Source organism: Amblyomma americanum, chromosome 4, assembly GCF_052857255.1.
Source record: "Amblyomma americanum isolate KBUSLIRL-KWMA chromosome 4, ASM5285725v1, whole genome shotgun sequence".
NCBI lineage: Eukaryota > Metazoa > Arthropoda > Arachnida > Ixodida > Ixodidae > Amblyomma > Amblyomma americanum.
In genome coordinates, this window is record NC_135500.1 from 162,507,319 (window position 1) to 162,534,545 (window position 27,227).

The 27,227-nt window shown below is 48.2% G+C and overlaps 1 protein-coding gene across 1 annotated transcript; it reads left to right on the forward strand.

Annotated features, from left to right (window-relative positions):
* The first annotated feature begins 3,276 nt into the window (after nucleotides 1-3,276).
* LOC144129895 (solute carrier family 22 member 6-like) lies at nucleotides 3,277-12,018 on the forward strand. The gene is made up of 2 exons (XM_077663955.1): nucleotides 3,277-3,597; nucleotides 9,825-12,018. Exons 1-2 carry the CDS (start codon nucleotides 3,277-3,279, stop codon nucleotides 11,433-11,435), a joined length of 1,932 nt encoding a protein of 643 aa, XP_077520081.1. The 3' UTR covers nucleotides 11,436-12,018.
* Nucleotides 12,019-27,227: the final 15,209 nt, after the last annotated feature.

Sequence of the window (27,227 nt, forward strand, 5' to 3'; positions counted from 1 at the left end):
AGAGAAGAGATACAGCTTGAAAGAGTCAGGACACAGTGAGAGTCACACACGAGCGCTGTCTGTTCAATTAACCAACTATTCGGAAATTTGGAGGCTTGAAAGGACGCCAGGTAGCCACTATGCCAAAAGTAACCGAGAACCAGGTTTTTGCCTCCGAACCGTATAACAAAGCCTTTACAGCACCCCTAAAGACCAAAAAGTGTCAGATTGTGAGGTCAAAGGTTCACCTTACTTTACAAAGATTCATAGCTTAAGGGCTGTTATAAGGGCTTTGTCACGCGGCTAAGAAACAAACTACCGTTCCCCGGTTACTTTTGGCAAAGACGGTACGTAGAAAGAGTCTACACACGTGTGGATTTTTTTTCGCGAGTGTCCTGAGCGTCTCCGCACCATTTTCTTTCCAGTCATGGGATGACCGAAAAACACAAATATTTATGAACATACCAGTTAATTAGTGAATGTTGTGCGCTTGCTTTATATATTCAACTCTACAGATTGACAGGTGCAGTAAGCAGTCTGACCCACAGCTGGGAAAATACCCTCATTTTTGCCTTTCCTCCCTCAGCAATAAATCATTGGCACTCGCTCATGCCCTCAATTTGTAGAATTATCTGGCCGTCCCTCGCCCTCATCCTCACTTCTTAAAATTTCCTGGCCCTACCCCGCCCTCACCTTCACTTCGATGTTCCTCCTTACCCTCGCCCTCGCAATCACCACTTTTAACATTCGAGTTATTTTCCTTTGTTGCACTACAGTCGATCCTCAATAATATGTTAATAAGTACACTTTGTTTCCCAAGCAAAACTGTCAGTAAGTAGAGCCGTCCATATTAACGACTCATGAAAAAAATTTTATTCAGGAAAAAAACTGTTCGAGATTAAATGTCTGCTTCAATGCGTGGTGGTGGGCAGTGAAGTGGCAATTGAACTAAATATCGGGAGCTCCAAATGTGTTATCTTGGCGAACATTAATTTTAAAATAATGTTATACAGCTTGAAGCGCCTAGTGCTCTGTGAGACGCATGATGACGTCGCACTCTGTGAAGACATATCTCCTATTACGACTGCCCACATAGCACAAACCCCAAGTGCATATCTGTGCTAAGTCTGCGGATAGCTGCTGAAGCAGACTTTCAAAGCAATACAAGCCATTAAGGAAGCACCATTAACAACCATCCATTCAATTCGACAAAGAGTAAGGCCCGTTCAACGGCACAGTGGAAGACATCAAACCACAAAACAAAGCCATTATTCTAGCATTTGCGCTCAGAATACAATCATGGAAATGATGGATTTGATAGTCGAGATTTTGTTCCCATCGATGTCCACATTAACGCGATAAGAATACTTTGGCCCCAATAGGCTCTGTGTATTTTCGACCTGTACCTTGACAGGACAGCAAGCTTCTATATTAACGAGGGGAAAATACATGAAAAATTTGGCCATCAGAAAACTGTTCATAATTCGCGTTGTTCATAATAATGGTGCTCATATCAACGGGGCAGGACTGTATGTGTCGGTGTTGGCGACTCGTACTAGGCGCGAACTATTGTTCACTGGATGCGCTTTCGGCTATGTGGACCTGCATGGACCTTCCTCAACACTCCGATGTTCTCAGTAGCTAGGAATGGCAGAAAAATTAACTCGAGAGCTACACTCATGCTGCAGGTAGCCACTGCCAAGGGCTGTTCAGTCCGGTACTTCCGGCAGAGGGTCAAATGAACTAGGCTGAAGGCTAGGGCTTGTGAAATGCACAGAAAAATTCTTTTCAAGACGCCCACGCAACGAATCAGAAGTAAGTGCAAGGATAATAGCAGCCAGGAAATTCTCCCGGCTGTCTGTAGAATAGACACCGCCACAAAAATCCCGCCGACCTACTTACCGCTGTATACACTCTGTGTGTTTGGAGGGGATGGAGCTAGTAACTACTATATTCCACTTGTGGAAGAAGGAGACCGGGCCTGCTGACTGGTGACAGAGGTCCGGCCTGCGTACACGGCAGACTGGAGAACAAATAAAGTCTGCTTTAAATCAAGCAGCAACAAAATGTTATTACGCACAACGTTTAAGAGTAGTAAAGTGATTTCCAAAAGGCAAGAAGCGTGCACATCTAAGGAATAATAAAAATGTCATAGGCAAGACAAAGACATATATGGTTAAATTATTCAACACACAAATAATAGCGGTGCGGCGAACGAAAAAAGAAGCATAAACATACAGAATGTTTCGCGATTCAACGAAGCAATAGTAAAGTGCAAGACGAGATGCGAGGATCGAACTATCCAGGACATTTGAGAGTGCGGGGGAAAGTGGTGGCGAATCTGCGGAGTGGTAAGGTCCAGTCACAAGGAGAGCCACCTCGCTGCAGACGCTCGCTGCGGGCCAGACGTAGCTTCAGGAATGATGGTGAGCTGCGGCCAAGCATCTTCGGTGCTACTGTAAGCGCACTCAACGTATCAGACCCAGGCCAGAGACTCGCTTGCCAGCGACATCCCAGTCTGGCTTCCCACGCGTTGCACGCTCAGACTTCCTGCAAGCTATTTGCAAGGTTCGTGTTCTTGAATCCGCCGCGTCCTTGTGGTAAAGAAAGGCGACGAAGAAACGGCGCCCAAACACTAAGCAAGATCTCGAAAGGAAAGCGAATAGATCGTGGGAGAGACGAGACACAGCGAGAACCGTACAGACGAGCGCTGACTCAACTAACATTTATTTTGCAGAAGAAGAGGACGAAATAGGTGGTGCGGCAAAGCACAACACTGCAGAGAGGGCGAGAACTAATCGTCAATAACTATCGACCGTGCTTTTTAAAGCGAAAGCTTTAGTACTCCCCTGCGCAGCTTCTTCGTCGTGTGCGCGAGTTTGGCCTTGAACCAAGGAGAAACCACGTGACAGCTATGCGGTAACTCAACCACCGCCGCCGAAACGGAGCGCTTTCCTCTGTTTCTACAGATCATCGGCATTCATTGTGTTCACTTGCGCTGACGTTTTCATTCCTCGTTATTTAATCTTTGATTTATTACCTAAAGTACACCATTAGCTTGGCACCAGTTTGCCCTCTTCTTTTGGCCCTCCTCACTGAACCATGGCTATAGCGCATTATAGTACACTATACCATGCCATGTTACCAAAGGCAACAACAACAACTAAGGCCCAATGAACACAATTGCTCGTACCTTGGCAACTACTAAATGAATGCATAACAGCGCTGGAAGTGGACAAAGAAGAAGCAACGTTTCTCACGAGGCGCACGCTTGCGCTTCCACGTTCACGTGAGCCGATGGAACTGATCTCCCGAGAACGACAAGCCCGCCTCGACCTGAGGACAAGCGAGCGGTTCGACTGCAACGCCCTGATTGGCCACGGGCTCTTCCAAAGATGTTTGGCCGCCTTCACGGTTCTCGTCGGGTTCGTCTTGCACTGCCACAACCAGACGTTCAAGCTGATCGCGGAGGACGTGGACCACTGGTGCCGCCAGCCAGACGATGCCAACATGTCCACCGACGCCTGGAAGGAGCTGGCCATCCCTCTGGAACCCGACGGCCGGCTCAGTCGCTGCCTCGTCTACAGAGAACCAGGCGACCCCAACAGCACCGACAAGGTAAGACTCATAGTCACAAAACGTGACGGTTGCGCCGGCTCCGCATGAGCTGAATATAGCAGCAAGCTTCTTCGCAGCCATCGCAAGACATTTGCAGTTTAAGAAAACAGCCTTCCAGGCCTTTTTTTTTGTAACAATAGATCATGCTTCAACATTATTCGTAGCTAACGCCATTTGAAGATCAGCGGAACGCAGAAGTTCAGAATGAGGAAATTCAGAGGGGACTTTTTAAAATATTTCAGTGCCTTAGGCATTCTGTGTTTGCGGCGCTCTCACCCAGTAACTTAGGATTTATTTCAATGGCTTTTTTATATGTGCGTCGCTGTCAACCGCATGATCGATATTACAAGACGTAACTGCGAAATGTTGTAATGGAAGATAGCAGCACAGATGTAGCCTTTCTTGTTATTTAAAAGTCCCTCGTTGGCGCCCCTTCAATCGACAGCAATGCCAGATGTTCTGGGCACGGCTTGTGAAGAGTGCGGAACTGCGCGAGAGCGTCGTGTCAGTGTGTGTGCGTTCGACGGATGTTCGTGCAACTTTATGCCGGAACATGCGTATCCTGTTTTTTTTGTATGAGTGACAATGATTAAATCCATCTGAATTTTATTAACAGGTTCTCTGCCAGGGAGACCTGTTACACGACAGTGTGTGAAACTAATGTGGATTAGACGATTATTTCTGCTAATATAATGTTCTCTCTACTTATGCACGCGTGATATCTCTAAATACGAACAATTGAGCTGCAGATTCCACTGTTTTTTTACTGCCGTCTGCGTTGACTTATTTTGACGTAATTTTACTACGGGCAGACTTATGCGCGTCATTACAGCTGTTATTGCGAATATCTGAGCAGACAGCGCGTTTCAGTGCGAAAACATTAAAAGTCTCATTACTCTAAAAGCGGGTGGCGTGTTAGTGTGTGTATCGCAGACGGTAGAGAAAATCCCATGCATGCCAAGAAAACTAGTAACGTCATCAAGCAGCCGCAGGAAGCATGCAGCAAACCTAGCATCCCCATTTAATACTATCATCAATACTTTTGTTCCCATTTTGATGGCGAAAATCTAGACACGCGTGTACTGTGCGATATCAGTGCACGTTAAAGATCCCCAGGTGGTGGAAATTTCCGGCGCCGTTCACTACGGCGTCTCTAATAGTCTGAGTCGCTTTGGGACGTTATAACTCCATAAAGAATAAACCATAAACTTCTGTTCGCCTATATATACCCGTTGGCTGACCTCAACGTTGTGCCGCTATTCCTGACTGCATTCGTATCACACTTGTGGCCAAACGTTCGTCGTACAGCGTTCCAGATGGTGTCATGCAATTTTGTCTCTGCATGTAGTTTACATGTCCTAGTCAGATTGGAATTAAATGCCTTCCCAGACTTTACCTTTCCTCTTTCCTTTCCTCAATTACCAGCCCCGGTGTCTCAGTGGTTAGGGCACGTGGGTACTGAGCCACACTTTCCGGGATCGAACCCGGCCGCGGCGGCCGCGTTTTGTTGAAGACGAAGCAAAATTCGTCCGTGTGCTGTGCGATGTCAGTGCACGTTAAAGCTCCCCAGGTGGTCTAAATTACTCCGGAGCCCTCCACTACGGCACCCCGTTCTCTGTTTCTTCTTTCATTCCCACCTTCCTCCTTTACGGCGCGGTGCGAGGTTCCACCGAGACATGAGACAATTACTGCGCCATTTTCTTACCTAAAAAAAAGCAATTTTTTCAAAATTGTGACGCAACCGTTCGTCATACACCGGGTGGTGTCATACCGTTTTTCATTCCATAGAGCCTACGTTTCTTAGTCAGGTAGGAGGCTAGCTCGCGACAGGTATTCGAACCGAGTGGGCGGGTGTTTCACTAGGCCCTTTGCGATTTCAGCGTTTGTAGAACCAGCGCTTGCAGGCGCGTGTTTGCTTTATCTCGCAGTGCGCAACCTCCCTCGATGTCGAATGCTCACGTGACATCAATGCTTTCCCCTTCGCAGCACGTAAGCATTCCTAGTGCCCTCTGAATTTTTTTTTTACCTTCGCTTCCAAACTTTTTACCGGTTTCGGGTTGGATATTCATTATTATTTCCCCCGTTGTTTCGAGTTATATTGTGCCAAGTTTCAAACAACGCACTCAGTCATAGCTTAGCAAAAGGCTCCTCATTTATTGCAACCATTTGTGGTTCTTTTAGCCGCCATAAAATCATAGCACCCAATCACCTTACTATTACATTTTCAATGAAATACAGCCGCCATGCCGGGGCTGCGGCCCTCCAACCTGCTCTGAGCAGTACACCTCCCTAGTTAGTGAGCCACCAATGCCAAAATTAAAAGGATTTCAACTTCTTAAGCTCACAAGGTAGTAATATTGGCGCTGTTTGCCGTGAACTTTCAAGGAGCTCGAAGGCCAAGCGTGAAAGCCCAGTTGAAGATTTCAGAGAAAAAACATGCATGTTGGAACCTAGTCTTGCGCTTCTTTCTCAGGAAAAAATTACAAAGATTTTTTGCTTAACTTCCATACACGAGCGAAAGCAGAATTTCATGAACGTTTGCTTGTCTTAATATACTAGCTTTCTTATGTTGGCTTATTATGCTTTTTTTTTCATGTCGCCCTATCATTGCATGCGCATAATTTCATCGAACGGAAGTACACGTGAGCGATAACTACCGTTTGTGTACCGATATATGACGTCATAAGAATTGAAGCGCTGCTGTGTGGGCGGGAGTACCGGTAAAGCAGCGGCGCTAGGAGTGTAAACAATGTTTTTGAACTTGTTGCCGCTGTACAGGTAAGGGTGGCGCCGTCGGCAGTAATGGCACAAACTCACAAACATCGCAGTGTTTACCCATCGGAATAGGGTCCTCCTACTAACACACGTGTGCAAAAAAAACTCGCAAAGTGTTCGTAGCTCCCCGCGATTAGGATGCGTGTGAGATTTCTTGGCGTCTTTGATAAGAAGCACTGCTAGAAACGGAGTAGTGCAACGAACAACTGTTGTGTAATTTTCACTTCGTGCCATATTTCATTCATTTTTTTTTTTCTAGAATCGCCGCACTCTTCTTAGACCGGAGTCCAGCCACGCCCTGTGCAGCCACAGTTATGATTTGTGCCATAAATAATGATCAGAAGACGTACTGGAAGCCAGAAGAAAAACGCAAACATTTTTTTTTCTTTTCCGCATCTTAGCTGTGTCCAATATCTGGCAAAGCAGCTGCAGCTACAAAACCACATAAACATGTTTTTCGCTTGGCTAACTCAAAGTAAGAAATTACGAAATGCCCATTTAGCACAGTGGGCTTCACAGAATGATTCTTTTGTGTGCTATTCATGAAGGAGACTAAACCTGTTCCTTGGTAAAACCTTTTAAGGATAAGCAGAAAAATATTCTTTATTTCCAGTGCCGAATACAGCTTTCTGACGTGAACCCTTTACGTCTGCACAGTTGGGGGCTGGCGGACTCTCATCATGGGGTCATCGATTCCATTCTGCATAAAGCACTGGGTGGCTGACAGTGGCTCTGTTTTGTGAGGCTTCTTTGCGACCATCTGTAACAATCTTTCATTTTATCGGTAAACAGCGTTATTTTGGAGGTGCTTTTTTGCAGGTCAGTACCACGTTAGCATTCATACCCCAACAGCACAAAAGACGCAGAAAAATAACGAGGCAAGACAAACACGCGGTATCTGTCTAGCCGCGTTCTTTGCCACTGTCTTTCGTGCTGTTGGAATGTGAATTATGACCAACTCGCTCAGCTCTTGTCCTCCAGAACTCTGTTACCAATACCAGCTTGAAAGGCGATGAAATCTAATGCGCTTTCTTTAGTAATTTTATTTTGGCATTGGAGAAGTTTTGCTATATTGTGTTAGAAAAGATGTTCATTCGGTACAATGACAATAAAGGATATTGCTTGTCGATGCCCCCCCCCCCCCCATGATCTTATTTTATTATGCTCTGATTACAAGGCTTTCAACGTCTACGCTGCTGTACACTATTTTCCAAATATACCAGGTGCACTTATGACCACGACGCTTGAATCTATGTTGGCAATACTGTTACTTGCCAAATACAGGAGCAATGCCTCAATTTTGGGAAACCTTCTTTTGAGAGCTTAAACCACAGAGGCCATCGATTCGCCCTGATAGTGCCACCAGCAAATATTCCCATCATTTGCAAATTCGGAAATGTCACCCTCAGAGACATCTTCTTTGGCGACAGACACGAACAATGTTTCACAGCTCAAATCATCGAAGTTTAATACGCCATCTTGAGCGCCTACAGTTAATAAGAGCGTATGGTACAATACTTGCTCAAGAAAGCCGCACATCGGAAGAACGAAACGGCACGAGGAGATTTTGGATATTGGGGCCTGATGCTTAGATTTCTTAATGCAAAACTTTGAAATCAAAGAAGCAGTTTTCTTCGTCTCTTGCAATGAAAACTAGAACTTCATTTGTGCCTTCTCTTGTCTGCACATTTCGCGTGTTAAACTGAGTCCTAAATGACCGGTCGGAAAGACAGCGTGTGAAAATAAAAGCTACCTTTTGGCGTCCGGTTCTCTGCCAGCTGAGCTACAGCAACGGCTGTCCAACCTTCTACTGTCGGGAGTATTTATGTGTAGTGTAACCGAACCTTGAAAGTGTTCACCAGCACCACATTCGGCCTTAGCTGCGGACGTTGTGCGTGCTTTACTACCGCGAGTACCACGTAAACGGAAATACGTTATCGCACAGTGAGGTCGGTCGTTGTGCGAGAACCCTCTTACGTACTATACGGCATAAAGGCTGCTACAAACGGGATCCTCATTAGCTATTCAAAAGACAAAGCAAGAAAAAAGAGCGGCGCGTTATCAGGTAGCTGACAGAAGCCGTCGCAATAGCTCAGTTGGTAGAGCACCGGCCCCACAATTGGCAGGTCACGGTGTAATGTGGCGGACTATGGTTGTTTTTCTTCTGCTTCCTATTTAATTTTTTAAATAATTGCCCTAATATTCTATTAACGAACACCAGAAAATTCAAAAGTCAGCCTCTATGCTCGCTGGTTGTGGGTGACTGGTGGCTTCCATCCTTCATTATGTGTTTCCTTAATAACCCAACTAGGTTACCCATAATTAAGGATGGAAGGCAACAGTTCATAACCCCAATCGCTTGGAGGCGAAGTTCTAGAGGCCCGTGTACTGAGCGATGTCAGTGCACGTGATAGAGCCCCAAGTGGTCAAAATTTCCGGAGCCCTTCACTACGGCGTCCCTCATAGCCAGAGTCGCTTTGGGACGTTAAACCCCCATAAGCCATAAACCCAATCGGTCGCGTCCTTTATTCTAACGCTCGCACGATATTCGCTGCCGCGAAAACGGAAAAAACACTATTTGTGCAGAACTATAAGGCGGCATTGATATATTCTACTATGTTACTTCTCCGCGCTTTCTTCACTGTTATTCTGCGTCTCATCGCGGTGATCGCCCTTCTAAGAAGGAGACTCGTTACAACGAAGTTGCAAGGCCAGCAGTGTAAGGAAAATAGAAATAAGGGGTGATAACACAACGCATCTTCGCCGCCTTCCAACTCGCCTGCGGTCCGGCTAACTGTTCTGCTTAGCGGCAAGCCCTGTAGTTTTCGAATTCTGCCGCAACGTGCACTAGGGAGGTTACCGAAGCAAACTCATTAACGGGAAGTATCCTCTCTCTCGTTTTCTAACGCTTACCTGGGAATGCCACCGCCTCCACCAGCGGGCCGAGTGAATAATGCACTGTTTGAATTTTCATTAGCGCAAACGATTTGCAAATGATTTTTTTGCAATTTTTAGGCACGTAGAACATCATACATTCTGCGTATCGGCATTGTGCGAGCACAGTCCACGAATGACGCCGTAATTTAGATGGTCATTTCAAAGTCACGTCACAAAGATGCCAAAAATTATCAAAATTAGTGCCTGAATCCTTAACTTGAACATTGTGATGGTAGTAGCGCTGTGGCTGTTTATAGTGTGAATTAGTTTTGCGCCTGGCTGTAGCGCGGATGAAGTTTCGAGGCAAGATTTTGGGAGAAAAAAAGTGCGCACTAGAATCGGGTGAATACGGTGTATGCGCACAATTATTCTCTTTCAAGGCAATGTTTGCGTTTATATCGTGAGTTTTCATCACTAACTTCATCGTAAAACAACTACTTCCTAGTTTTCTTTCCGAAGAAAATCAGATGCTATGACGGCACTATTCTGATTCATGACCTCTCGCGCACGTGCAGGTTCACTGCCAAGAATGGGACTACGACCCGCTAAAGGTAGACACCACCCTGGTGAGCCGCTGGGACCTGGTGTGCTTTCGTCGACCTCTCGCCGCCGTGGCGGGTGCAGTCTACAACGCTGGAGCACTGGTTGCCATGTTCTTGGTTGCGTACACGAGCGGAAAGTTTGGGAGGAAGGTGGTTATACTCTGTTCTGGAGGTCTTCTGGTCGCCACGACGGTAGGCATCACTTTCGCAGACACTTACGCCATGTACGTCACTATGCGGTTCATCACATCCGGCTGCGCCGCGAGCATATTCGCCGTTTCCAACATCCTCTTGTTCGAAGTGTCACCGGACGACCGCCGGCTGCTACACTCGATGCTGGTGGTAATCCTCGGAATCGCTCTCTCCGAGTGCTGGTCCAATACGCTGAAGCAAGTGGATATCTCTTGGCGATTCCGACAGGCCGCCATGCTAGCGCCGACGGCTCTCATAACGAGCGCCTTCTTTTTCCTCGAAGAGTCACCCCGGTGGTTGATCTCCAAGGGAAAGCTGAGGGCTACAGAAGCCACCGTGATGGCTGCTGCCAAGGCTAACGGCTACCCGTTGTCCAACGCTGCAGCCATGCTTGAGAAGATCAGGGTTGAGATGATGAAGAAAAGCCAAGGCCTTAGTTCGAGCGTGATGTGCACACCGGATGACCTCGACATTCTACGTCGTGCAGTCGTCATGAGCGGATCCTACTTCTCGGTGACGTTCGCCTTCTTCACCATGGTCGAGTCGTCAGTTTCCGATCGCCGAGTTTGGGTTAGTTGGTCCACATTAACCCTCTGCGGGCTCAGCTGTTTCGTTTTGTCTTGGGCCAACAACCGCTTCACGCGACTGCAGCTTGTCACCTTGCCGTTTCTTGCTCTTGGTTGCCTGGGAATCCTCTTGAGCATCGCCGCAGTCGTCAAGGAGCACACCGGAGTAGTTGTCGGATTTGGCCACATCCTCGCCGACACTATGACACGCGTTGCGCTCGCGGTGAACTTCGCCCTGATTTTGGAACTTTTCCCTACTCCCCTGCGCAGTTCAGCGCTGTGTTGGACCTTCGCTTGCGGTCGAGCGGGTGCCGTGCTCGCGTCCTTAATGTCCATGCTCCGTGACATCGGCCGCGTGAACATCCTCCTGATGACTACGACAGCGCTTGTTTTTGCATCGGCTGTCGCCTTTCGCTCCCTACCGGATATGTCTGAGGTAACTACACCTACCAGATCAGACACTACAAAGAGTCCTTCCTCGGTTGGATCCCGCAAGTCAAAGCCTGCCCTTGAACACATGAAGGATACCTTGCAAGCAACAGAATACCGAAAGAAAAAGAAAAGCAAGCCCCGCAAACGCGCCAAAGTATATGAAAGCCCTGCAGGTCCCGGGAGCATCGCAAGCACTCCAGGCTTAAGTAGCCCTGGAAGCCCCGCGTCTCCTGCAAGTCCTGCGTCTCCTGCAAGCCCTGCGTCTTCGGCGAGCCCTGAGACTCCCAAAAGCCTCGAAAGCTCCGTCACTCCGTCTCCCGAGAGTCATAAAGACAATGCAAGTCCTGTCAGCCAAGCAGGTCCGGCTATTCCTAAGGATGCTGAGCGACCTTGAAAGGGCGGACGTGAGACGACGTTGCTTATGGATCGTTTAGAGCACTTTAAGTTAACCAATTTGTCATGTGTGTCGATAACTACTCACTTACTAATTTCTTTTGTTAAACATACCAGCTTATCGGACCCGTACGTTAGTTAAGAAAATATGGCGAAAGGTTTTAATGGTGAGTGGGTCTCGCCGTTTTCTGTCGACGCAATTTTGAATTTGTTAAACCTCGCGTGATAATATTTTAGCATTAATTTTGCAGTCCGATATCATTCTTTCTTAGCATTTGACCCAGGCGTTCTGCTGCGTGAGCTGCCAAATGTTGCAGCATACATGACTTATTGCTATTGTGTGTTCTGCCTTCTTTCTGCTTGTGACCAAAACTACATATGGCTAAACATGGCACCCTGTGGACTACTAGTGTCACCGCGCGTATCGGAACGAACATGACTTTATCTCTGTATTCTCTCATGCTGTCTCAGGCATAGAAATGAGGAATGTTTCACAATCTACGACCAAAGGAAATCGTTGGAAAGTTGAGATAGAAGCGTTGTGTATTGTTTACTAGGCTATTTTTAGTTATAATTTGAGCATATCTTTCTGTTGTGATAATGTGTCATACAGGCTTCGCCAAAGGCTAGCTAATTGTGAAAAAAAACCGCATCAAGTTCGCGAAGATTTTGTTAAGGCTTCAACGTTCCGAATGAAAAAAATGGCCGGCTGTTTGTGGTTTGGAGTAATTTTCAGATAATATAGTGGCCTTATTTTTCTGCACGTTTGCGTGCAATTCAGCTGGCTACCTCCTAGGACCAGATCTGCTTGTGTACATCTTCAATGACTCGCGTTCAACTCTGAAAGCGCCTTCGGCAGCTTTGCTGATTTAAGCCACCCCGAAATGGTGCTCGAAGGAGTAACGTTGCAGACTTTTCGAATTATAGGAGGCTGCTTTCAGGCGAATAGTCGCTTAACTGTTATGAACATCTCCTATGTACAGCCTGCCAGAACACTTTGTTCTCGCAGCAAGCTGTGCCTTTTGGCTTTATTTGAAGGGGGGGGGGGGCAAAAAGAAAAGAAGCCTATACATTACGTCTGTTTGTTCTGCACTATTACTAATTTTTCTGCACAATAACTTGTGCCATTATCGTACTCGACCAATGATGAACTGTCTTGTGCTGGCACCTTTCTCGAATCGCCAGACGACGATTGATCCTTTTTGCCGGAGCATTAGGACACCTGTGGAAGAAATGCTGCTGGTAGAGCTTGACGACAACTTTTCGAGCTGTGCTACCATTGCTGTTCTGTTTGCAGTGTTGTGTTTCTCTTTACGATTACATTTGCGCTTCTGTTGCCATGAAGACACTGGAATAAGCGTGCAAATTCATATTTCAATTGGCGCTTTCACCATTTTTGGGAAGCTATGCCTCTGGCCCATTATGGCATAAACTCGCAAGACCGAACCTATGTTCTAGAGCGACAAGCTTCAGAATGACCTCTCTATAGACGTTTGGTGCATCTAATTAACGGCTGCTCTTCGCCAGCGATTACATAAGTAGTCCAAGCACTCTGCGCATAATGATCTGTTACTTCATAGCGAGTATATAGAAATTTAAGAGGGGGGGATGACAGCTGGGCAAACTGTGCTTTTCTATAAGGCGACAAGCTGGACTGCTAGAATACTTCAGCTTCAGCGCACGAGTTGAACAACGTTCAAAAGTAATGCGGACGTCCACGCAAGGAGGACAAAGGGTTCATAGATCTTAGACCACGCAGCTATTAGGCCGAAGTTAGGCTTTATTTCCTTGATTCTGTGCGCTTGATACTGCGGATTACTGGTGATCCGGTGTGTGCTTAATTCCACATAAATAAAAATCGTTTTCTTATTTTACTGCGTTCGAACCACAGAACACTAAGTGGAAGCGTAATATCTCTCGAGCTCAGTTTCTCTCGCATTACAATTTATGATAAAAGCTAACCAAGTCACTCTACGCATGTGTACAGAGAGGGTGCATTGATCAAGTTTGAGCCTCTTTTGGGCTCTTGTAGATGGCTATTATTTCTTTTCGGTACCTTTTTCTGTCAATTTTTTAAGAAAATTGGCATCAATTTGAGGAACAAGTTTCGGACACTTCGAGTAAAGTAACCCGTTAGCAAACGTAAAAAAACTAAATGCCCGTGGGCGAAGGTCAGCTGTAAGATATATTTGACCCACTACTTTACACTGTGCGAAGGAAGATAAAAAGCAGGGAACTTCCTAACAGCGGCGCTGACATGTAATACCATGAAGCATGCTGGCACACCTGAGCACTAAAATGGTGACAAGGCTGAGCTCATGAGAGATAACGGGCCTTTTTTAATGTAAATTATCGAACGGTGCAATTCCACAATCCACTTGGCTTGATTTGTGCACCCCTAGGCAAGTTTTATTTAAAATCTGCTACACAACCCGTTGGAAAAACTTCTTAGAGCACCCGACAAGGTAAGTTGTGGGGATCATTTGTGACTGTAATCTATAACTACAGCGTGAAGAAAGGGGCATTGAGCAATGTGTTGTGTCCCTGCGCCACCCTTTCTTCTTTGTGCCGTTCGTTGCGCTGTATGTATAGTGTGTAATCGGGACCCAGTGTTGCTTAGCCATAGAGAAGCGGCTAATTTATTCGACAAAATTGCTTTCCATCTAGACGCTCGATTTTTTTTCCCATGACCTTCGTCTTGCCTAGTCAAAGCGTGTGATTTTATTTGGGAGAGGTGGCAATGCCGGAGCTGACATATACAACCTGCCCCTCGGCTCCTGGTATCGATGGCATTAATTCCAGCGCGTTAATGTTTTGTTTCAAATTTCCCCGCAGGAGCATCGAACCTTATTGCACTGCTCATTGAAGCATTCCTGCATCCCAAGCTCTTCATAACTTGCCAATACTGTGCTCCTGGTAAAAGATAAATGTCTTCCTTGTGTTCTGAAAAATATTAGGCCGATTCTTTTTACATCCTTCCAGGTGAAGTCAATTGTGCGTCTTCGATATAAATTGCCGCTTTGGTCACATCAGACATCGCTAAAGCCTATTACAGCGTTAACCGCAAATACTGAACTCTCGCTTGAAGAATTTTCACTTTCCTAACTATTAATTGGATAATTTAGGTTGTCTCAAAGTAGTTTCCGGCTTTTCTACCAAAACATTTCTTTATACGTCCAGAGACGTCACTTGACCTTGTGGCATAGCAACCTGACATCGCGGCAGGTGTCAGCACGCCCACCGGACTGTGAGCTAACTACCCACCGCTGCCACTTTCAATGGAATTGCCACCTGCCTACCGCGGCTCTGCGCGTGAGCCTTATAAGAGCTTGGTAAGAGCAATGTGGGTCTTACAAGCACCACTGGTGATGCGCCAGTAACGCTGCATCAGTATTGATGTGAGGATTCCTCACGATCTATGAATGTGATTGAGAGGGACATGATGCCATCAGCACCACGTGAACGCAAGAGGACCAGTCATGTGGCCCCACCAAATTTTAAGATTTGAGAATGCCCGAAATTTGGAAGTTGGCCCACTCCTAAGAATCTAAAAGAATCTCCAAAATTTTGACAGTAGGCCCACCAAAAAAATGAGTTAAAGCGTGTTAGTGGGTCGGGTTAGGATAATCCTATGTGATAATATCTTCCTTTATTCGTTCTTTATATTCAAAGCAAGGTAGCTACAAGTTCTGAAAGGTAATGATTCGTGCATACCATATAATGGCAATGCAACCGTTTCCAACCGGAGTTCTGGCAGGAAAACTGCAAGAATATTATCATTGTAGATACCACAGCAGGCAACCTAAATGCTATTGCATTTTCTGCTCTCAGAATGTGGTTGAGAAGGCGCCCAAGTTTTTTTTCTTGAATCCAGGAATTTCTGAATGGAGGAGAATTATTTTGTCTCCAAGACGTCTTGTCTTTTCGCCGGCATAAGCAATCTAGCTCCCTTTCTTATGGTTCTGCCCTCTTTCTACTTCTACAGAACAATTTCCTTTCATCGGTTGTTGTGCATAATGATGTCTACCTCCGTGTATATGCAGACATCACTTTCTTTTCCTCACAAACAGGCATTTTTTTCCCCTGCACCATTTTCGGGAATCTTCACTTTCGCAACTCGGGATCTCGCTTATTTGCCTTTCCCTCTCACCAACTGTAACCAGGGGTCTTTTTGCTCATCCAGAGTCCATATCTCACTCAGGTTAATTCTTTGAGATGTTTGGTAGTTTCGCACCATGCTTCTTTGAACTGAGAACCTCAAATAGCGCGCATCGTGCGTAAAGGACAGTGAGGCTTGTGTGTACAGTGTAACATCAGCCACTAAAATCTGGACTGCGACGAGGCACGCTTGTTATGAACTATAATCTTTACATTCATCCCATGCCTGAGTTTGGCTGCGTCCTTTTTTCAGAGTATGCTGCCTACAAACTTCGACCTTGAGCCTTATGACTTGATCTGCCTAGTTTCGCGCCGAGCAGTCTTCTCTACCATAAGGCTCGTGTTTTCTCGTTGGAACTCCAGCCTCAACACCTTACGGTTCATGCCTTCGTAAAATTATATATTTCGTTTTAGTCCGTTTGCAGTGTGTATTTTTTCTCCAGGTTAATTTTACCGAACGCATTGGACTCACTACGAAAAACCATAGGTAAGCTTCGTTCATTCGCTTCTATCGCAGTTGCATGTTCAGATGCGTGCTTTGTCCTTCCAACTGTCCCCTCATCTGAGTTTAACTTGTTTATTCACGGCATATGCCACAAGCACGCAACGAGTCTTCCTGTCTCTTCCTTGGGTGGCATCTTGCAGGACCACGCGTAGTAATACCGAGTGCACAGTATTATTGCAGCTGATCCCGCGCAATGCAAGAAAAGGCCGCTGAAAGCACTTATTCAACCCAGCTCAACCCGGCTTTCTTCGCCTGCGTGATTACATGCAGATTTTCGTCCCTGAATTTTTCGCAGTGGTTCCGGCTATCAATAGTTGTGTACTCAACATTAAAGCCTCATCACTGTTTCATGCCCTTTCAGTTTGTGCAGCTGTGACATCTTCAAAGCGAACATATTTGCGTCTTCTCTTTTACGACCGTATGCATTGTCATGTACGTCAGATCTGGCTTCTCTGTGTGCGCTCACACAGCGCAATTGACAAAAATGAAATTGCGGGCTTTTTCGAATCGCCTCCTTGAGCAGGCTTGTTCGGCAGCTGGTTTCTTGTGTATCGGTGGGCACCTGTATCAAGCCGGTTTTAATACTAAACCATTACAAGATATCATAACGCTCGGCTGCCGACTTCCGGCATTTAATGTTCAGGTTGAATTCGGGTCGATGCCTTCCTTATAGATCGTACGTGACTCTAACCAGTTCTCGAAGCAGGAGATTTTTTTTCTTCAGAGATGTAGCTGTTCTTCGTCAGCCCTATGTTCTTTCTGCAATGAACCTGAATCGTTGGATGATTTGCTCTTTTCCTGTCACCGATTCGCCTCCTTCCGATAATTTCCTCTTGAAATTCCTTTACAAAATTTGAAGCTGGCCCTGACAGTACAACTTTACTCTTCTTTCACGCTACACGGCTGAGCTACAGCCACGTTCGGGACAGATCGCTCCGCTTTCCAGAAGCTCATTTCTTCGTCTGAAGATTCTCAGGTAGAGCCGCCGATAATGTTGTCGTTTTTTCTATTTATTCTACATGTATTCTCCTATCCTTCTTGACCATTCGAAATTTAACTCAAGTTATTTTTCATATTTATTTTATAATAAATACCTTGCTGATTTTATAAAGGTTTGCTTTCTTTTATTTGGCGCAGCATAATCAGGATTTCAATTCTTCATTGTGTGGCCAACCACCGTGTGGTTACGTGCCATTTATCCAGCAGGGCACAGCAGCAAAACCTGTGATTACAGATAGATCGCAGTTCACCTTCTCGAGTGGCACGGCTTGAGCTTTCTAGGCCCGAATCCGCCATACGGGGAATGTGAAGAACTGAGTAATTATGAAGCCAGATTGTTACGCTAAAAGATCAGTAATCGTGAAACCGCCAAATCTTGGAGAGAAAATGCTAGGTGCGCCAAGAAGTGTCTTTTGTTGTATTTTTATTAATGTATTTTCTTTGCTTTCTACCGCAAAAGTCACGCGACGTCTCTTCAAGAAGAAAAAGAACAAGACGCTGTCTACCTTTCCTTCAGAGGTAACCGCGACCATTCCCTATTATACTCGGTCCGCTGACAACGCAACCATATGAGCGGCTTGTGGATCTTCTCGCAGAAGCCCAAGGCATCAGATGGAAGACGTTCCGATATAGGTCGTGAAACTGACACCGCGGGTATCGCCGCAGCTGCGATTGCAGTCTTCCTCTGCCTGCTCCTAATGCTGGCCGTGATCATGGCAGCCGCCTGGTTCTACGAACCCCCGGAGGCAGAGGCATTCGCCCTGGTCCGCGTTACCAACGGGACAAGGACAACCGCTCACGGCGCTAACGCGACCACCAGGACATCGTTCAAGGCACCCAGACGCTCCTCCCATAGCACTACAGTTTGCAACAAGACCACTGCTGCTCCAGAAGAGGACGACAGCAACGTGCATGTTTGACGGACCCCTCGATCCTATTACTTTGGGAACCCAGGACTGGAATGAGTTTTGGTTTCCTTTTACGGTGTAATCTACTCTACTTGTGTTATACAGCTTTAATTTTTATTCATGAGTTTGCCCATAAAATGATTTCCTTGCTTATTATCGCACCAAGCCGCAAACTAGACGGGAGAATTCAGGCCAGCAAATGCGGCCGTGCGCGAAACTCGAGAAGCGACCTTTCTTTATATCGATCGCAAATGGCCCTCTAGCGAAGCAGGAGCGCTTTCTACGAGGCAGTAGGTTTCTTCCGCTATATAGTTCCTCTTCCTCCTCCTTCTGCATTTTTTTTCTCGCAGACCAGTGCCCTTTTACACCATCAGCTCTCTTCATTATGCCGAAAGCCTTGATTCGCACGAATGTTTAAGTTAAATACTTAAAAATTTATCGCTAAGCCGGGGTCTTGGCGAGCTTTGCGAGTGGAGCCCCTATTAGAGAGTCCTGCAGCTGCTGCGGCGAAACAGGTCCGCTCGATCAGTCTGCGCTGATCTTTAAGGTGATCGCTAGAAGGAGAGAAAGTAATTTAATGAAAGGAAAGGTGGAGAGGTCGACCGGCGGTAAGGTGACCCTGCCCTGATACTACACACTGGGGAAGGAGGAAAGGGGAAGTAAAAGCAGAGTGAGGGTGCGAATTGAGGATGATGATGTCATAATACAATGATTTGCTTAGAGTGGTCTGGGTTAGAAAAGTCTACGCACACACTGCGTGCATTCATCTCACGAGACATGTCGCGCATGGAGCGCATCTCTTCCTCATGCAGCATATGTCTTGCACGCACATGCACTAACACTCGGCGCACGGTTGCAGAGGAGGGCTCTGAATACTCTCACATCCCGGCACAAACGAGTGTGCACTCACATGCAACACTGTTTCTGAAAAATCTCAAAGTATACAGACACTTGTCAAGGCACAAACGCATATGCGCATGTGTTGTCTGCATTGTACTGTGTAGACGCACACAGCACAGCCCACGAAAGTGTCATAGACGGTAATCTATGCCTATTTCACTTAAAAACCTGAAAACAGCCTTCATTACACCCCAGCTGTAAGTTAAGTTTCCCTGGCGCCTAGGCTAGATTCCACAGACAGAGGGCGTCCGTCCAACTGTCTGAAAGTATTTTCCAAGGCTTTCCTCAAATCAGTGCAGTGAGAGCACTCGCGAATAATGTGATGGATCGTTTCTAGATGGCTGCACTTCAAGTAATTCAGGCTTACTGCTACTCCAATCTCGTGTAGATAGCTTTTAGCGCACGCTACACCAGGCCGCAACCGATGGAAAGAGTTCCTTGACGTCGCATTGCATTTGATGGTAGGTGAAGTCGCGAACCACTGTCAAACCGAACGATCCGGTCCTGCTGGTGTTTCATATCGTTCCAGTGCGTTGAATGCTAGCCTGCATTGAATGAGCCAGTAAGGCTGTTCAGTCGCTTCTTGAGAGTGAGACTTGGATGGAAGCCCGATCAGCATGAGCCAGCTCAGCATCCGCATCAGCGCTTTCATTTCCGCTATACCGCAATGGCTGGGTATCCACTGAAATCTGATGTTGTGGCCCGCTGAAACGCCTCAGCTAGCTTAAGTACAATTTGTCTGATTAGCTTCTCACATGCACATGGTTTCATGTTTGTTTTTATGGTCTGCAATGCGGGTCATGAGTCATGGAATATAGTGCAGTGGTTTGCGGTCTGCCGACCAGTGTAGCGGATGGCCTCTCCTATGCCTGCCATTTCGGTTGCGGTGGATGGCATTCTATGCGTGAGCCTGAAGCGGTGGCTGAAGGCGCTTACAGGCACAATAAAGTGCTCCTGAAGAGGTGTTCGTCACTGATCCTTCGACAAAAACATGTTCTGAGTCACCATGCGTTAAAGAGATATATCATAACGCCAATTGATCCAGTCCAACTGTCGCGACAGGTCTTTGCTTTTCAACTGTATGATAGAGCCGTTACGGCACCCCTAAAAACCAAAATGTGCCAAAACGTGAGGACAATGGCTCATCTTCTTTGGCACAGATCCAGAGCTTAAGGGCCACCATAAGTGCTTCGCTATGCGTCTACAAACCACCTGTGCCCGGTTACTTTTGGCAGACTGTACATTCAAGGTACATTCTCTGCACACACGACGCATTGCTCCGAATTATGTTGCGCTGTACTGCGGAATTAGGCTGCATACTGTAACGTCCGTAACGTAGCAATTACGCACATACGCAAACAGGTAGCTGTGGGCTGGAAGACGCTAGCCCACGAAAAACCAACATGCGCTCCATCTTCCTTGTTTCTCTTCTAGCTTCCGGAGTCACCGTCGTCAGGTGTATAACACTCTTCCCCTCCGCAGGCGAATTCCTCTGAGCGAGTCAGGTATTATCACGAGTATGGCAGGGCATCAACTTGGCAACGTGCGTGACTTCAGTTTGGACGGAACGTCGACCACTAGGGGTAAGACGCGCACTGCGGTCATTCAGGTCAAAGCAGGCCCACGGTGATATAAGGGCCTGTGCAGTGCGCCAGCATTTTCTGTTGAGACCCACGCTTTCTGATTGGTGGCCGCCGTAGCGAGGTTTTCAACGGTGTCGGGAGGCGAGAGTCCTCGGGCGGGCAAGTTGACGTGCCTGTTCAGCCAGGCAGAGAGTCTCCGCTAAGCACGGATTGTTGTCGGTGAAAAAAGGCAGGATGGCGTCTAGAGTGTACCGGGGAGAGAGCGCATGAAGGATACGACTGTAGAGTAGCCTGTTGTTTCTTGTCTGGCAGTGTTGAAAGGGTGTCCGATGAAAGGTAAAACAGAATCCCAGTCCTTGTGATTCGAAGCGATGTAGGTATATACGTTCGAGGATGCAGGTAAGTGTTCTGTTGGTATTTTCTGTTAGCGAATTTTGTTTAGATTGGTAAGGGGTCGAATATCGCAAATTCGATCAAACGCATGAGCACCGCCATTCTAAGAACGCCGTTGGTTCATGGTCCTTGGCATGCGGCTACGATACCCTACGCGAAAAAGCGACGTCCTATCCTGTACGAATAAAGCACGAACGGAGCGCCTTCCTCCGTCAAAAGGAAATCAGGTTCAATTCCTAACATAAGTACGTTTGACATGATAACGATTACACTAGAGTACTCTCCAAAAAAGTGCAATTGTAAGTGTTTCCTATTGTGACATTCCGTGTGTGCTACGAGGATCCACGTTCGACGGCGCGGCGTAGACGGAGACCCGTGACAGCGGCATCATCAATTACCCAGCCATGCTCTTTGAGTGACGACCAGAACAACCGGACCCGCCGCTGCCGCCGCGGTGAAACAGGCTTTATCCTCCCCAATTTCCGGGCACATTCCAGGACAAGGGAGCTGTCAGCGGGCCAGAGCGCGCCGTACCACAGCCGACGCTATGCGCTACCGCGAAGACGACATTCTTTCCCTCCCCCCCCCCCCCCCTTTGTCGTGGGCTATCGCCGGGAAGGCACCCACAGCTTCCCAGAAGGGCCGCGACGGACACCTGTCATGGCGGACAGGCAGTACTCGCCAAGAATGTGGAAAGACAGGCGCTAGTGAATTAGCTCCGAAGAGAGAGCCTGTGTATACTCTCACTTGAGAGAGAGTGGTGGCGTTTTTGTTGTTTATTTAGTTTGTATTGTTAACAGACTCTGGGTTCGAGGCTAAACCCAACCCAAGGGGTGGTCCCCATCTCGCATGTTATTTTGGATTGGAGAATTGATGCTTTGGGCGGGCCACTGGAAATGACCGCCCTTAGTCCTTTGTTAATCAAGTGCTTAAAAGCGCATGTAAACGGATGCAGTCCAGTCTGAGCTGGGGCTCCATGCTTAGCATGTAATGTGATGCTACTTAGGCACTAACCTGCCCGGTCGATGAGTAAAGTAGTGCAAAGTTTGTTCTTTTGTAAATTCAGTTCTGCTTTTTTTTCCAGTTTAACTCTCTGCATATGTATGTTGTAAAATATGCTCTGCTGTCATCATCTACAAGCTCGCCTCCTGTTCATTTTCCAAGCCGAACGACACTAGAGGAAGGGTTTGTGAACCATCCTCGAAGAAACGGACGACTATTGAAATTCTACTGCATAGACGCTCAGGACGACATCGTTCGCCAAGAGGGCCTTCAGCGCCGAAGCCCGACGGCGTGCAGCTTCTGCCAGCAACCGCTCGAGCCCAACTCCGGAGCCACTCCATCGCCCCCATGAAGTCGTCGGCACGTAAGCTCGGACGCCCCAGCCTCTGATGTATAACCTTAATCATGTGTAATTATTGAATATACCTGTTTGTTTAAACTGAGCCATACGGTGTCTCTTTGCCTCTCCGTCCCGTGTGGACCTGCGCATTATGGGGGTCATCACACTGGTGGCAGAAGGGGGGTCTCAAAAGCAAATGTCCTCTGAATGCTGTGACATTCATGACTTCAAAATTGTAATCAAAAGGGAATCACGGGACTGATTGTGGGACTTTTACCCCCATTTGAGAGGCTTGTGGCACTGGAGGGCTTGAAAAAAAAATGACTGTATCTGAGGGAGCTCCCACTCCACAGCCGTCGCTCGGAGCAAGCATGCTGGCATTAGGAAGCGTCATTCCGACGTTTACGGGAGATAAGACAGGGGTTCCAATCTGCGATTTCTTTTCCATGCTAGAAGAGATTGGGAAAATGGGGGGATGGTCCGATGCTCAAATGCTGGGAATGGCGAGGTGTAAGATGGCAGGAGCTGCTCATGATTTTGCCTGGCGAGACGAAAAAGTAAAATCCACAAAATCATTTGCGGAATTTAAGAAGCTCGCGTTTGAGCATTTCGACGCTGAACCACGTCACGTGCGGGTACAGAGGTTCCGTGACGCCGGACAGATGGTAGGGGAGGACGTGCGAACATTTGCGTCGCGGCTTCAGCGCCTAGCACGCGATACGTTAAGCAGGGAGGAGGGAGGAGACCAGTTAAGGAAGAAATACGCGGAGGATATACTTAAAGAGGAAATGACCGCTTTGTTCGTGGCTGGTCTGCAAGACCCCGTGCGCCGGTTCGTGCTCTCGCGCAAGCCGAGCAATTTCAACCAAGCCGTGGAGGCCGCATTGGATGAGGAACGAAATGAGGCGTTAACGACAGCCGCAGCGAGAGTACGCGTCATAGAGAGAGCGGTGCTCAACCCTGAGGTTGCTCTCTTGACAGAGCGGTTAGATCGCTTGGAACAGCTGCTAACTCAGCAGGTAGAACGCCAGGTTGAAGCGCGCGCTCAACAGCGCCCATTCGCTGGAAACCGGAGACCGCCACAAAGCTACAGGCGCGGTATGCGAGATTTTAAAGAAATCGTATGCTTCGCTTGCCAGGGTCGCGGACACATCGCCAGGTCCTGCCAAAACGTGCGCCGTGGGGAGCCACAAAGAGAAGCAGGCGAGACACGCCCTAAGCAAGCCGACAGCGGGGCTCCAGATACCGAGACAAAAAACTAGTTAGTCCTCCCCAGCCTGAGGAGCGTGGGGAGGGAGCAGTAGATGAGGTGGTGGTAGTTTGTGTGGCCGACGAGGCATGCCCTGTTGTGCGTTGCAAGTTAAATGGTTGCTGTATAGAATTGTTGATAGATACGGGGTCAAAGGTGACATTGCTTAAGGAGAGCAGTTTTAACACGCTTCGAAGGAAGGGGGACCGCGAGGTGTTGGAAGCGTCTGGTGGTATGGCAACCAAATTTGTAGGCATAACGGGGGATCCTCTTGGCATAAGTGGACTCTACCGGTTACACTTCTCTCTCGGCGGAATTGCATTGGAGCACCCCTGCTACGTATGCCCGGACACGGTGTCTCTGCCAAACGGAGTGTCAGGTATATTAGGGCAGGATTTTTTGAGAAAAGGGAAGGTAGTAGTCTCATTCTCTGAGGAAGAGGTTAATGCGGGCGGCTCAAAAGTTCCGTTTTTGAACAGGAGAGGGGCTGAGATTCGCATTACCGATATTGACACCCGTCAAACAGTGGGATCATTGGAGAAGGTATATTCGCGGGTTGCCGTCCGGCTGGTCGAGGAGGCGGTCGTCCTTCCTTGGTCGGAGCACATTTTGTACGCGTTTGTGCCTTCAGATGTAGAGAGCGGCGCCGTGGGAGTGCTTGAGCCGGTCGACTCTCTCAGCAATGGCCTGAAGGCAGCCGCGTGCCTCGTGACAGTTAATGACGCCCACAGAGTGCCCCTACGGGTGGTTAACTGTAGCCAGCAGCCACTGAGCCTTCCCAAGAACAAAACATTGGCTTTCTTCACCTCTGCGATAGAGCAACGTGAGCCCACCGATACGGTACTCGCAACTGTAGAGCATGCTAGTCCTTCGGCTGCTCCAAAGGTGTCGTTCGATCTTTCTCACGTAAATTCCAGGGAGAGGGAGGCTCTGGCTGGTTTGCTGAACGACTACTCGGAGGTATTCGCCGCGTCCAACCTGGATTTGGGCTGCTGTGGCGTTATAAAGCACAGGATAGAAACCGGCACTTCATCGCCCGTTTACCAGCGTGCGTACAGGATTCCTTACTCCCAACGTGAGGAGATGGAGCGGCAGGTGCAGGACCTGATTGATCGCGGCATTGTCGAACGCTCAAAGTCACCCTGGGGAGCACCAGCACTATTGGTGGAAAAGCCAGATGGCTCGTATCGATTGGTAGCGGACTACCGCAAACTAAATGCCGTAACTCGCATCGATCCATACCCCATCCCCAATATACAGGAGACGCTTTCTCAGCTGGGCTCTGCCAGGTACTTCACGGTAGTGGACATGGCGGCGGGATTCTGGCAGATAGCAATGGATCCGGCAGATGCCGAGAAAACGGCATTCAACACGCCCTCAGGGCACTATGAATGGAAAAGAATGCCGATGGGTCTGGCCAACAGCCCTGCTGTCTGGCAGAGAACCGCTGATGTTATCCTGGCAGGTCTTCTGGGGAGGCTGTGCTTCGTGTATATGGATGACATTATCATATACAGTGACAGTTTTGAGAACCATTTGCGCGATATTGAGCAGGTTTTGGTGCGACTAAGAGGAGCGGGTCTCAAGCTGAAGCCCTCTAAGTGCCAATTCCTCAAAAACGAGGTGAAATACCTCGGGCACGTTGTTTCAGCTGACGGCGTGCGACCGGACCCTGAGAAACTAAGGTGTGTCTCGGATTTTCCATCCCCGACTAGCGTCCGCCAGGTCCGGCAGTTTCTCGGCCTGATCGGTTACTACCGAAGGCACATAGAGGAGTTCGCCAAGCTCGCTAAGCCGCTCACCGCCTTAACAGCCAAAAATGTCGCCTTTCGCTGGGACGAAAACGCGGAGAATGCTTTTGGGGCCCTGAAAAGGAAGCTAATGAGTGCACCGCTGTTGCGCCACCCGGATTTTAGTTGGCCCTTCGTTATGGCCACAGATGCGTCAAAGTTCGCAGTTGGTGCCGTGCTATCTCAGGTTATCGAGGGCAAAGAACATCCCGTTGCTTTTGCTAGCCGACAGCTGAGCCCCACAGAACAAAAGTACGGAGTTACGGAAAGGGAGTGCCTCGCCGTTGTCTGGGCAGTAAAGCACTTCAGATGCTACCTTTACGGCCGCAAATTCAAGCTAGTCACAGACTGCCATCCTCTGAAATGGGTGATGAGTGTCAGGGACCCTAGCTCGCGACTCGCTAGATGGAATCTACACCTGCAGGAATACTGCTTTGAAGTTGAGCACAAGTCAGGAAAGACACATCTGAATGCTGATGCACTCAGCCGCACAGCTGCCGTGGCAGCTATAGATGAGTTTGTCCCCGTAGTCGACCCCGCCGAATTACGCACAGAGCAGTGCAAAGATCCTGACCTGAAGCGAATAATCGAAAGCTTAGAGGGCGCACCGTCTCACCCCGAACAGCTAGGTTATTTCATTGACAAAGACGGCACCCTGTGTCGGCGCACGAGGCCAACCAGGAAAGGGAGACCAGAGAAAACCGCTTGGGAGAGAGTCGTCATACCTCGGTCGTGGACAGAAAGGGTTCTTCGCGAGTTTCACGATGCGCCATGCGCCGGTCATTTTGGCGTAGCAAAGACACGCAGGCGTGTGGAGCGTTTGTACTTTTGGAGTGGCATGCGACAGGATGTTAGAGACTACTGTGCGAAGTGTCATTCCTGTCTCGAAAGAAAAACACCCAAGGGACGAAGACCAGCTCCAATTCAGCCGTTCTCTGAGGTTTCGGCTCCCTTCGAGCGGACAGGTATGGACATAATGGGCCCATTGCCCACGACCACTTCCGGAAACAAGTACATTTTAGTATTTGTCGATCACCTTTCAAAATACGCGGAAGCGGTAGCACTCCCAGATCAGAAGGCAGACACGGTTGCAAGAGCATTTGTCGAACAGATCGTGCTCCGACATGGACCCCCGAGGCAACTCTTGACAGATCGGGGAACGAACTTCGTGTCGCAGCTAATGAGGAGAGTTTGCGAGCTGCTTAAGATCGCTAAGAAGCAGACAACACCGTACCATCCGGCTTGCAACGGCGCGGTGGAGCGACTGAACCAAACCGTGGCCGGGTTCCTGTCGCATTTTGTTTCGCGCGACCAGCGGGACTGGGACTTGTGGCTCCCGTATGCAATGTTTGCCTACAATTCCGCAGCACACGAGAGCACGGGCGAATCGCCATTCTTTCTTCTCTACGGCCGAGACCCGGACCAGCCTAGTGAAGTGCCAGAGGGCCCCCGTCGTGTCCCATACGCTTCACTGGACGACTATAAGGTTGAGCTAGAATCGCGCTTGCAAGTGGAGAGGGACATCGCAAAGGAGTCCTTAAAGAAAGCGGCGAAGCGCAGGAAGGAGGTGCACGATCGCAGTGCTAGAGACGCGCCGTTTGATGTGGGGGACAGCGTGTACATTGAAAACTGCCAAAGGCAGATTGGGCTAGCTCGTAAGTTCCAGACGAAGTGGAGAGGACCGTGCGAGGTTGTCGAGAAGCTTTCTCCGGTAAACTTCAGAGTCCGAGACGTGAACCGGCGTTTGATAAGGATACACGCAAATCGCCTCAAGTCGGCACCGGTTCAGTATTCACGAAATGAGGAAAGGGAAAGCGCGGATTTTGATGGGGACAGAAGTGAAGCGGAGCGCGCAGATAGTTCGCAAGAAACGCCCTCTCCTGCATTTGTTCGGCAGGCGCCCGAGGTGACGGCCGGAATGCCACCGGATTTACTTCATGCATTGCTAGAAGAAGAAGCGCGCGAG

Bases quoted from the DNA above. Each gene is read 5' to 3' on its own strand.
- LOC144129895 (XM_077663955.1), top strand. From the start codon at position 3,277: ATGGAACTGATCTCCCGAGAACGACAAGCCCGCCTCGACCTGAGGACA. The intron at 3,598-9,824 runs GTAAGACTCATA...GCGCACGTGCAG, and splicing joins ACCCCAACAGCACCGACAAG to GTTCACTGCCAAGAATGGGA.